The sequence below is a fragment of the Babylonia areolata genome, chromosome 26 (genome assembly GCF_041734735.1).
Source record: "Babylonia areolata isolate BAREFJ2019XMU chromosome 26, ASM4173473v1, whole genome shotgun sequence".
NCBI classification, from domain to species: domain Eukaryota; kingdom Metazoa; phylum Mollusca; class Gastropoda; order Neogastropoda; family Buccinidae; genus Babylonia; species Babylonia areolata.
Window position 1 is genome coordinate 16,644,697 of NC_134901.1, and position 13,499 is coordinate 16,658,195.

The 13,499-nt window shown below is 38.7% G+C and overlaps 1 protein-coding gene across 1 annotated transcript; it reads right to left on the bottom strand.

The window, feature by feature from the left end:
* Positions 1-4,086: 4,086 nt before the first annotated feature.
* LOC143300363 (guanine nucleotide exchange factor MSS4-like) lies at positions 4,087-10,073 on the bottom strand. Its single transcript, XM_076613975.1, has 2 exons — positions 9,860-10,073; positions 4,087-6,801 (listed from the first exon to the last, which is right to left on the bottom strand). The coding sequence occupies exons 1-2, from the start codon at positions 10,004-10,006 to the stop codon at positions 6,565-6,567; spliced, it is 384 nt and encodes a 127-aa protein (XP_076470090.1). The 5' UTR covers positions 10,007-10,073; the 3' UTR covers positions 4,087-6,564.
* Between the last annotated feature and the right edge of the window lie 3,426 nt (positions 10,074-13,499).

The window sequence follows — 13,499 nt, forward strand, 5'->3', positions numbered from 1 at the left end:
TCTCTAGCTTTCTCCAGTTTCCTTTACCCCCAGTTTCATCATCCTTTTGGTTTTTAACTCTGGACTGGAAAGGAAATATTTTGTTTACTACCAATCCACAATTTACAGCTATGTTGTTGTTGAAAATTGTTTCCACATTGGCCTGATCTTCATCACTTGTGCAGTGTGCTGTTGCTGAAGAAATGAGATCAAAACAATTTTAACTTCCGTACAAGCTTTCAGCTGTGTTCTTGCACTTAATCACAACAGAGGATTTGAAGTAGTAACATGCACTCATTTACACACACTGACCCATTCTTTTTCTGAGATAGTCAGGAAAATCTGATGTAAACACAATTGCTGGCATCCTGTTTGTAACAGATATTTTATAACAGTCAGTTCTGGTTTAAGATGTGTTTTGCAGATAGTCATAGCGAGTTATACCGAGGCCAACATATATAGACAGGGCAGCAACAGTCAACAAAATGAAGTGAGAAATGTCAGTAAGACCAGATGTAAGAAACATAGTACTGAACACACCATCACAAGACCATGGTGAACCAGTGTAAACCTTACATCCTGCATCCAAGCTTCAGCAGTAATGAACATATGTTGCATTTTAATCAATATGAATAGCACAGTCTTTTTTTTTTGTCTTTTTTGTGGCTAAGGATTTGGGGGAAGGGGGGTGGGACATGACTTATGCTGCATAGTTTATTTTTTGTGTATGGATTGATACTGCAGTAAACCAAACTGGGGGTTTCTTTCATCCTTAATTTTAGAGATTTTGTTTGTTACTGTGTACAGTCAGAGTACATTGATGTGTATGATCTATATATTTTTCTTGGTGTTTGTGGCTTTATTTTCAACAAGACTTAAAGGACTTGAGCAGAGGAATGGGGGGCTTAGGACTGAAAGAATCCACAGTAATGAGACCCCTGATGGGATTTGAACCCATGACCTGGTCATCAGTCCATTATGTGAAACACTTTCCTGCCAGAGGCTGACAGGAGTGATTGTGTGTTAGTTGAAGTTGCTCTTTCTTTAATCATGTAATGGCTTTGCCAGATCAAGGTGATCCATAAAGGAGTGGGAGTCAGAGAAAGTGGGTGGAAAAGTGATTGTGCTCAAATGGAAAGTTGTACAGTATCACGAAAATGGACTCTAGAAAAAGACAGTAACAGTTTACCTGACACTCTAATCAGTACAGGTGCAACCACTCCCAATAATACACACACACACACACACACACACACACACACACTGGTGAAAGTAACCCCACTTTTGCCAAAAAAAAAAAAAAAAAAATCCAAAACAAAACCAGTTTCATGTTCCATGACTTTATTCCATAATCCTATCAATTTTTGCACTTGGTTGCAGGAGACCCACTGTTGAAGATCTAACATGATTGATAGCACTGTAACATGTGCATAATACATTTCACATATAAAAACATCATACTTCTTCCTTGAAATATAAGTGGAAAGTAGGTGTTGGGTATAGGGGGGCAGGGAGGGGTGTGGGTGTGACGAGGCAACGCCCAACAATTATTGGATGAAAGAACTGGCACTGGAAAAAAGCCAGTACTGAATAGCACACATTCCTGATGTACAAAATGAATGGTTCTCCGTCAAAAATTTAGTTTTTCAACATCGACTTTTTCCAAAACCAAGGCCCAGTCCAGTTTTTTTAACAACAGAAGGTGCTGTCAAATGGCTGGTGGTTTCTTGTACTTAACACCAAGAAGAGTTATTATTCAACTCGGTTTTCATTTACCACAACAGAGAAAAGAAGGGAAAGAAAAAGAAGCTGTAAATTTTAAGAAGGCCCTTTTAAGACAGAAAACTGTGGAACTCCGAATAACCAAAATTTTGAAGAAGAAAAAATCACAAACAAAATTCAATGACTTCGATTTTTTTTGGGGGGTGGGGGGTGGGGGGGTGATTCTGGAACTGTACACCATTATCCTGACATTTTTTCCATTTAAAAAAACAAGTTTATACTATCAGGGGAATAATGGATCGGGGTATTGAATCTTGAAAATTAATTAGAATCTTCAGACACATGATGAAATATGAAATAATGATAAAAATAGTAATAACTGAGTTACAAAATACAATACATCTTGCTCTCCCACTCAAACCAAAAGCACTTTATCCCGGTCCAGAGTCCCTTGCATTGGTCAGTGTCAGGTGCAAATGCATACTACGTGTGGTGGTCTGCTACCACAACCGGTGTGAGTGGAAAGGAAAAAAAAAAAAAGCTGCCCAACTGATACTGAAGTCGCATACACAGCAAGAGGGCATGGTTCAGTCAGTCAGTCAGTCAGACTCCATACTTGATAAACACATGTATCGGGTTCACTCCCACAATTCATAAAACCAACACAACATCTTCGTCGGCTATAAAAGTTCCAATGTCAATCATTTATGCTTTTTGTTGTTTTTTGTCAACATGATCCCAAATCAACAATAACAAATAGTTCAGTTTTGTATGGAACGTGAAGGAGGTTGACTTGATTGCTTAAAAAAAAATCATTTAATTTTCTTTTTCTCCTTATATATATATATATATATATATATATATATATATATATTAACTTTTAACAAATATCTTCTAGCAGGCATGCAACATGTTTACTATTAATACTAACATCCCCTCTTTTTCTTGCTTTCTCCCCATTTTCTGTTTTTTTTATTAAAAAAAAAAATTAAAAAAAGGGGGTGGGGGTGGGTGGGCAGGGGTGTTAAAGTCCCCAAAGCCTCTTCTATACATAATGTCAGTGAATATATATCCACTGTGTCAAGGGCTCAGCACAGGAATGCGGGGCACAGTCCTTTCCTTCTGCCACACTGACCTCCCCTGATGGAAGTGAGGTACCCATTCACAGCTCGGTGGAGTGAAGAAAATTGGAGAAGAGTGCCTTTCCCGAGGACAAGACACCATGCTAAAATGGGGCCTCTTCTTCTTCTGCTTTCGTGGGCTGCAACTCCCATGTATACTCGCATGTACACAAGTGGGCTTTTACATGCATGACCGTTTTTACCCCGTCATATAGGCAGCCATGCTCCGTTTTCGGGGGTGTGCTTGCTGGGTATGTTTTTGTTTCCATAACCCACCGAACGCTGATATGGATTACAGGATCTTTAACGTGCGTATTTGATCTTCTGCATGCGTTTACACACGAAGGGGGTTCAGGCACTAGCAGGTCTGCACATATGCTGACCTGGGAGATCGTAAAAATCTCCACCCTTTACCCACCAGGTGCCGTCACCGTGAGAAATGGGGCCTCAACTCTGGTCAATGGATCAGAAATCCAACACCAAACTCATTCACCATGGCACCTCAAAAATTTACAGTCTGACTTTCCCAAAAGAGGGGTGCACCGGTATTTTGACAAAGTAAAATTAAAAAGAAAGAAACACAATCTCATAATAATACTAATAATAAAAACCTCCAGTTTGCAGAGTTTCATGCATGAGTGAACGGGGGATGACAGGTAGAGGATTCAAAATACCTTAATCTGCGAACAATTCCTGAATCCATGCCACACTTTCCTGACACGCAACAAAACTTGAGATCATTGCCACAGACGGTTGAACTGTTAGCAAAGATGAGACAAGAGGAGGTGAGGATGGGGAGTGGAAGGTAAGTTCCATACCAAAATAAGCACATGATGATCCAACCATACCTTCTACCTGATTCCTGTGAAGTGAATAAATCTACACAGTAAGTTGTCATACCTAGGGAAAGATATTCATTATAAAAAATAAATTAAAAAAATATTTTTTAAATCTGCATCTAGTTTCTTGAGAGGTTTTCAACAAAAAAGTAAACAAAAATACTATATTAAAAAAAAAATGATTTCTGAAGGATTTTTTTCAAACAGATTTGAAAATAAAAATATACAATGTTAAAAGTCTCACTCTCAGCTGCAGTTAAATAATTGTAATGGTTTTCAGGACATTACTTTCCACAAACTCCACACACATATGCACATGTACAAATATATATCAATAACACAAATCCCTCAACTTTTTTCCTATAAAGGACTGGAAACAATAAACAAACACACATACAAGAAAAAACTAACAAAGACAGACAAAATAATTGTTGAGAACATAAATTTATTGTAACAACTTTTTTTTCTGGCTTTTTGCCTTCTTTTGGACCAGATGACTTTTTGTCAAAACCACAGACAGTGAATAGAAAAAACAACAAAATAATATTAAAGTTATACCCTACATTTAATATACTCATTTAACAACAACAACAAAATCTATCTTCTAGAAGAGCTTGAACATGGCAAACGAACATAGGTCTTGTTGAGGAGGAGGGAGTAGAAGAAATATGAAGGAGGGGTTTGCTGGGCTGGGTGGGTGAGGGTGGGGGGCGCGGGGGGCTATACCCAAACAGTGAATGTGTAAATATATTTCATGTTTGATCAATGGACAAAATTCATCTCTAGCACTGAAGCAGTCCATTCATCAACCATCCACACACCCAGAAAACCTCATGAAAACAAAATACAAAATGGCTCAGTAAATATATCCACATGAATGTACAATCATGATGTCCACAAACAATATGAAACATAACATGAAAAAAGTTTAAGCATCAACAATGAGTCTTGTTTTTATATCTTTTTTAAAACCTTTTTTTTTTTTAAATTTCATATACTTAACACTGACTTATCTAAAGAGTTATATATGTACAAGACATACTAGACATACTATGATTATACATGTCAACTGTCATCAACAATGGATACTTTCTGTGACACTGATGAATAACAAATACTGATTCTGGGAAGAGCAGTATCGTGGACAAAGTGTGAATCACATCACAGTTTTGGTGCCTATCTGCCAGCTGCAAGGATGTAGTGCTTTCTCCAACAGCAGATGATGTGCATATATGTAGATAATTAACAAAAATCAGAGTCTCTTGGTCTTCGTGACTAAATGATCAACAGCACTGTTATGATGGCTGATCGTTATGGGCAATGACACCAGAACAGCACTTCTGCCTGCCACAAATATTCTAACCCACCGACAAATGGAAATATTTATTTCAAAAACAATGTATGTTGAAGCTTCATTTTCTCACAGTCTTGTCAATCTGTCTACATTGTACTGCTGATTGTAATTAGCTTATTATTTCTCTTCAACTTTTATTTTTATTTTAAACTTGATCTTTACCTTTTCAAACATGTTTTTTTAATTGAGAGGACATGCACAAGACATGTTAACTTCTCCCTGGTTTACTAACTGTTTACTGTTTTCTTTCTTTTCTTTTTTTTTCAACATTAACAAAAGCACCCAAATTTTGGCTCAGCAGTGACATGCTTTCTTTTGTAAAATGGTTGTGAACATGTTTTTCGTGCACAGTGTAACAGATGAAGGGATTTTTTTTTTTTTAACACAGAGTTATTATAACTTATAAATATAGCAATTAACTAAACATTACATGTTGATACTGTGATAAAAAAAAATCTTAACAGCATTAACTTCCATGACTATTCAAGGCAGAACAACACTGTGCTCTGATGATGGGAGTAAGAGTGGAGAAATTGCTATTTTGATCTATCTGTTTAAAATATCAAAAGGACAACATTGTTCATTGCTGGACTAAGTTACAAACACATTCTCCAATGTAGGGCAGAACAACGTTTAAGAAGTGTGTCCCAGTGAAGGAAAGGAATAAAGAAATAAATGAAAATAAAGCGCTTGTTTTGATACCAAAATGACAACATTGTTTAACTTAGTTACTGACATTCTCTAATGTGATCAAGTGCCACTCCTAGTCCTACTAATCTACTGGCTACTGGGAACATTCTAATAGTGATGCACATAAATTGTGGTTTCGGGTTTGTTTTTGGTTTTTTGTTGTTAATTTTTTTTTCTTTAATATTGACTGCTTTTGAATAAACAGAGAGGCATACTTTCTTCAAAATCTGTGTTTTTCTTGTGTTGATTACAAACCGTCAATTTTTTTTTTCTAAGAGACAAAAACAACAAGATACATTGTAACAAATTGTTTGAAATGAAATTGCATTGAAATTTAACAAATATTAAAATGCTTCTTTTTTTTTTTTTTCAAAATCAGCAAAGTGATTTCTTGATACTTTTTTTTTTTTTTTTCAAGAAATAACCAACCAGAGATTTTTTCATTGGCAACATAACAAAATTATACTTTGCAGTTGGCAGGCATTTTTGCAAAAACTGCCTGGCATTAAGATAAAACACTCCACACACACAAAAAAAAACTGAATAGGCAGCATGCATATAGATGCACACACACAATCATGCACTCAAACCATTCACACACACATTTATGTATATATAAATGCATACATAATTACATTATACACACACGTAACACAAAAACCAAAAGAGTGTGCAATGGAAGATGATGACACGTTATCACATGCTTTGATCCCTTACATATTTTACAATAGATTCAAATAACAAAATAAACTCCCTAAAAATATCTGAACATGTTGTCTCCAGCCAGCCTCGTGGATTCCTTTCTTGTTTCCTCTTGACTTTCAACATAAATCCCTATCCCCTCTAACTTCCCTAGTCATCATTCATGTTTGACTCGCTCAACAGCAATGTAGTAAGCTCTTTTGTCGGAAACGTCATGCCAGCCGATAGGTCCGATCTCGCAGTCTGCACAGATCAGGTACTTTATAGAGTCCACTGTGTTGGTGAATCCCACATTGTCGAAGGTGTACATGTCAGTGACCAGCCAGAAAGCTTTCAGGTCTTCTCCGTTTGATGGCTTGGCCTGGTTCTTCTTGTACATGTGGGGCAGGAAAAACTGTTGGGGGAAAAATATAATGGTCACAGTTACTTCTGTCTTGTTTCCAAATCAGCATCTGCAGCATTGACAGGTCACAATGGATTAACGGAAGGCGTCAGGTTTGCTTACAGTTCTGTGTGGTAAATTTGGATAGAAAACATCTGTGATTCATGGTAGGCTCAAATTAAAACAGACAGAGTAAGACACAGGAACAACACATACTGTGAACTTTTTTTTTTTTTTTTTTTTTTATTACATACTCATTTTGAATGCATGCCTGTGTTGAAAATAACAAATAGAATAGAAATAGAATGAATAAGTGAAAAATGATTGTGCGCGCACGCGCATGTGTGTGTGTGTGTGTGTTTGTGTGTGTGTTTGTTTATCACTGCATGAACATGCAAATTTACCTAATATCTATGCCAAATGGCCATGGTGTCCACATGGGCAAGTTTTGTTTATTTACTGCATCAAAAATGCAAAACATACCATATCTGCCACTTGTTACATTCTGCATTGTTGCAAGTCAATGTACTATATTCTCCACACTACCTTATCTTAACTAATGGCTGTTACATATGCTCCCTAGCAAAGCCAATCATAAATATGTACTTTAAAAACTTGAAAAGATGTGCTTTTAGTGTTACAAAATTCTACGAATTACTGAATATAACATTAATTTATAAAGGCGGGTGTGATGGCTTTGTGGCTGGGGAACTAATTTTTGATTTTGAGAATCTTGAGTGGGAATACAAGAATAGAAGAATAAAAGCAGGGATATTTTTCCAGCCTCACTGTGCAACAGATATACAGGTCTGCAAACCTCTTCAATCCCCATCATGTGTACTGATTATAAGTAAATATACCAGAGGTCAAATAAGCACATAAACCCCCCTCAGCCCACCCCCACCCCTCACCCCAACCCCCCCACCCACCCACACCACCCACCCCTCCCCATAATCTATGTTTTGGCTGGATAAAGTAGAATTTGGTGGTTTACAAAGATGTTATTTTTTCTTGTCCTTTTTCAAACAACCATCTCAATCAGTCAATGTAAATAAAATCACTGATTAAGAAAATTGTTTTCTAAATGACAAGTAAAAAGAAAAAGAAAAAAGTTATTAGTTTCATTGCTTTAATGCTTAGCTTAAACTAGCTGAAAACAAAAAATGTGTTGACAACTGGTGAAAAACTCAAAAAGATTAACAACCCTTATATCGAAGTTCAACTCATGTAAATAACTCACACAAAAGTAGGATGTATCATAATGGGGAAAGGAATTCACAAGATTATATATTTCTCCTGAACACAGCTGAAAGCTAAAACATGAAATATTCTATGTTGTTAAACACCAAGTTAAAGAACTGACTAAGTATATACTGAGAGTTGCAACTCTAACGGCTCTTTGCAACAGCCAGTATGTAGTTCTACACTAAATTTTGTAAGTGCCCAGAGAAAACAGACAAACTAAATGATTGTTTAATAACAATAAAAGGAAATGTTCTTCCTAAAATTACGTTTAAGTAACATACTTACCGTGACCCACTAGTGCAGACTCCGGCAGAGGTCTGATTCCTGTCCTGTGCAAACTACTACCCACCTATGCGGAGAAAACGAAAGTAGCTATGGCCAATAATAATCTTTGGTGAGCAACTCAGCAAGAGATAGAGGGAGAGAGCAATGGTGTTATTACAGTTGAGTGTGTGTGTGTGTGTGTGTGTGTGTGTGTGTGTGTGTGAGTATGTGTGTGTCTGTGTGTGTGTGTGTGTGTGTGTGTGTGTGTGTGTGTGAGTATGTGTGTGTCTGTGTGTGTGTGTGTGTGTGTGTGTGTGTGTGTGTGTGTGTGTGTCTGACAAGGTGAGTGAACCCAACAGAATGTGATAAGGTAAGTAATCAATTATGAACAGACCAACACTATAAGGTTATACTCAAGTAGTAGAAGTAAGGGCTTTTTTTTCCATTTCTTTTTTAACTTCTTAAGCCCTTTTACGTCCCTTCTTCAGTTCTTGTTTTACTATAATTCTTCTTTTTTCCTTCTTTTCGTCACATGACCAACATCGACTTGCCAATGACTCTGTCGTGGTTCATGCATGCTGGGTATTTTCATGTCTCCATAAACCATCGAACACTGACATAGGTTACGGGATCTATAACGTGCATATTTGATCTTCTGCATGTGCATACACACGAAAGAGGTTCACGCACTAGTGAGCAGGTCTGCACATGTTTACCTGGGAGATCAGAAAAATCTCCACCCTTTACACACCAGGCGCCGTTACCATGATTCGAACCCTGGACCTTCAGACTGAAAGTCCAATGCTTAAACCACTTGGCTATTGTGCCCGTCAGACACACACACAAACACTGAACAGTAATAACACCATTGTTCTCTCCCTCTATCTCTTGCTGAGTTGCTTACCAAAGATTTTTTATTGTTATTAAACAATCACTTAGTTTGTCTGTTTTCTCTGGGCACTTACAAAATTTAGTGTAGAATTAGATACTGGCTGTTGCAAAGAGCTGTTAGAGTTGCAACTCTCAGTATAACCTGGTATTCAACAACATAGAATATTTCGTGTTTTAACTTTCAGCTGTGTTCAGGAGAAATATATAATCTTGTGAATTCCTTTCCCCATTATGATACATCCTACTTTTCTGTGGGTTATTTACACAAGTAATTAATTTCTTAATCAAGTTAATGATTTACTGTGCACGCCTACTGTTATGTCTTTATCATCAATGAAAATAAAATCCTACTCAGTGAAATCTTGAAAACTCTGTTGCATCTTGGGATCATCATACAGCAGACACATACACACACACCCACATAGGGTTTGTTACCAGACACTGATTTTCATTAAATTCGTAGTTACTTACACTGTTCGTATCCAATATACAGCACTTGATCGTTTATTTTCAATGCATTCAAACCAAAAGTATTAAACTGGTAAGACTAAAATAATGTTCATTTTATCAATTACAGGAGTCATTACATCAAACGATAGAACACTCCCGCTTAAATAAGAAGCTATGGCTGGAAGTGGAAACCGCAACTCAAGATGACCTGAGACCTCACCTCTTTTTCGACCATCTCTGCGTTGGAAGGAGACAAAACTAGACTGCTACACCTTTGGCAATATATCTTCGTCTTGTTCTTCCCATTTTCAAGCAGATCAGAATATGTCGATGAACAAGAGCCAGCAGTGCAGGGCGCCTCAGCCATGGGAACCTGTATTAGTTTTTGACAACCACACCAGAGACTGGGTTGTGTGTTCTCAAATGTGTCAATACGCATAATGTATGACCGGATGCACACAAACGGCCATGGATATATAAAAATTAGCGATGTAGGTAATGATATCACGTTCATTGCTTTCATTAACCAATCATGTCCTTGAGGATATGCTACGTTAATAGCAGCAGTAGTCGCAGCAGCAACAGCAGCGGTAGTTGCAATACTAAGCAAATACATAGACACGTCACTGCCGCCGTTTCATTGTTTGCATGTGCGCGCCATAATTGAGGTTACGCCCCTTCTGTGTGGGCTGTGTCATGTAGGTGTTAAGGGAAATGAGCGAGCTGACAGACTTGCTGGTAACGCAACACCAACGAGCGGCCTACATCTAGGAAAATCGGAAATCCTCAGAAAAGTCAAAGAATATCAAAAAGAACAGGTACAAGGCCATCACACCATCGATCGCCTCAAAGAAATAAAAGCAGAGAGAGGGAGTGGCCGTAAGTCTAACATGAAAGGTAGAGCACGATGCTTTGCAAATCAAACAAATATCGGCATCATTTCCAAACCAACATTGCGCAAATTTCTTCAAAACGGAACAGAGTCTCTGTGGGCTTTTCCAAATACAATAGACTGATCAACACACTAGACGCCACGTTAGTGGCATCAGAGATCTTTTCCCATCCCTCTTGCGGCCAATCAGTGGCAGCCTCTGTGCGTGTGTGTATGTGTGTGTTTGTGTGCATATGTGGGTCTGTGTTTTTGAGTGCGTTTTTGCATGCGCGAGAGTGTAAGTGTACACAAGTTTCAGGAGAGTTCTGTGCAGGTACGTGTGTGTGTGTGTGAGGGGGAGGTGGGGGTGCGTGGGGAGGTGGGGTAGAGGATGAAGTATGTGAGTGTATGCATGATCACACTGTGGGAGCAACAGGATATTGGAACGTATATATATATATATATCTTTGTATGTATGTGTGTGGGGTTGGGGGTGGGAGATATGGGCGTATGTGTGTGTGTTTGTACAAGTAAGTGTTCATCTGTGTGTGTGTGTGTGAGGGGGAGGTGGGGGTGCGTGGGGAGGTGGGGTAGAGGATGAAGTATGTGAGTGTATGCATGATCACACTGTGGGAGCAACAGGATATTGGAACGTATATATATATATATATATATATATATATATATATATATATATCTTTGTATATATGTGTGTGGGGTTGGGGGTGGGAGATATGGGCGTATGTGTGTGTGTTTGTACAAGTAAGTGTTCATCTGTGTGTGTGTGTGTGAGGGGGAGGTGGGGGTGCGTGGGGAGGTGGGGTAGAGGATGAAGTATGTGAGTGTATGCATGATCACACTGTGGGAGCAACAGGATATTGGAACGTATATATATATATATATATATATATATATATATATATATATATATATATATATATATATATATATATATATATATATATATATATATATATATATATATCTTTGTATATATGTGTGTGGGGTTGGGGGTGGGAGATATGGGCGTATGTGTGTGTGTTTGTACAAGTAAGTGTTCATCTGTGTGTGTGTGTGTGAGGGGGAGGTGGGGGTGCGTGGGGAGGTGGGGTAGAGGATGAAGTATGTGAGTGTATGCATGATCACACTGTGGGAGCAACAGGATATTGGAACGTATATATATATATATATATATATATCTTTATATATATATATGTGTGTGTGTGTGTGTGTGTGTGAGTGTGTGTGTCGTCGAAGCTGCGATACGTAGACTAGAAATGAGTCTGTGGAGGAGGTGCAGGGTAATGTGTAGTGTGTGTGTGTTGGAGCTCATGTACGTTTATATGTATTTGACTGCTTTCATATCTGTGAAACTGCATGTTTGGTGCATATTTGTTATGCATGTGTGGGTGTATGTGTGAATGTGTGTCTTCATGTTTTACATTTATTTGCTTATTTATCATCATTGTTGTCTTATTTATTGATTGATTTTTTTTTTTTAATTACTATTATTATTACTACCTTTTTTATATTATAATTATTATTTATTTATGTAAGCTTATCTATTATTTATTCACCTTTTTTTCTTTTCTTTTTTCTCAAGACCTGACTAAGCACGTTGGGTTACGCTGCTGGTCAGGCATCTGCTTGGCAGATGTGGTGTAGCGTATATGGATTTGTCCGAACGCAGTGACGCCTCCTTGAGCTACTGACACTGTGTGGGCTGAAAAAAAAACACAGCTTTTTATGGTGATGAGCCGTACTGAGTGACACAGGCTGTTTTGGTCAGACTGTGCAGCGTTCGGGCTTTGTAATGGCCTTTGTATTAGTAGTAGTAGTAGTAGTAGTAGTAGTAGCAGTATTCAATCTTCAACTATTTATCGTTATTGTTGTTTGGTTGTTGTTTTTTCCAAGGCCTGACTAAGCGCGTTGGGCTACGCCGCTGGTCAGGCATCTGCTTGGCAGATGTGGTGTAGCGTATATGGATTTGTCCGAATGCAGTGACGCCTCCTTGAGCCACTGAAACTGAAACTGTTGTTGGCACAAACTAAATAGAGCAGAGAACTGGCGGGTTGTGAGTTCTGGAGAAAAACAAAACAAAACAGCAACAATAACAACAACAACAACAACATCAACAAACCATGCCTCTATTCGGGCCAGTCAGGCTACCCGGGCGTAGCCGGTTTCCCGGCACAGCCGGTCCTCGAAGTTGTAGTAGAAACAGTAGTCGCGATCGTGTCCCCGACAAGTTCACTGTTCACGGCTAAAATAACGATATGGGGTTCGGTCAATGTCCACACTTAATTTGCCTGGGCTTTTACTCACCAAAACTTCTTTAAAACAAATACTCATCGATAATTTTTGGAGAATCACGGGGCAGACGGTTTATCTTTCACAGGATAAGCCAGTCAATAGGATGTGGTTAAGGTAGAATGGAGTGTGGTAGTTGATGACTCGACATTTTCCGGAATCTTTCATGACGTTATGCATTAGCGATAGAATGGTGTACGTACGTAAGTCAGAATCAGTGTGTGTGTGTGTGTGTGTGTGTGTGTGTGTGTGTGTGTGTGTGTGTCCAGTCAGTGTGTGTGTGTGTGTGTGTGTGTGTGTGTGTGTGTGTGTATGCACGCGTGTGTACGTGCCATTGCAAACGAATATATCCGCATGAGAGCTCTGTACATGTGCTTCAGTGTGTGTCAAGGTGTCTGCGTGCACAGTGATGTATGTCAGTGCATGCATGTGCATATATGCGTGCGCGCGCACGTTCACGATGTGTGTGTGTGTGTGTGTGTGTGTGTGTGTGTGTGTGTGTGTGTGTGTGTGTGTGTGTGGATAGCTAGCTAGCTAGATAGGGTGTGTGTTGTGTGTGTCTGTGTCTGTGCCAGTGAAGGAGATGGGGTAATGTCATGGTGGGGAATGTAGATGTGAGTGGTCGCGTACATGCGTGCGAGAGAATTGTGGGCTGCCACTGGCCCGCTCACCGTGCATC

Excerpts from the sequence above, each read along its gene's own strand:
- LOC143300363 (XM_076613975.1), bottom strand. The coding sequence starts at position 10,006 with ATGGCTGAGGCGCCCTGCACTGCTGGCTCTTGTTCATCGACATATTCT. Across the intron at positions 6,802-9,859 it reads CAGAGATGGTCGAAAAAGAG|TTTTTCCTGCCCCACATGTA; the intron begins GTGAGGTCTCAG and ends TTCCCCCAACAG.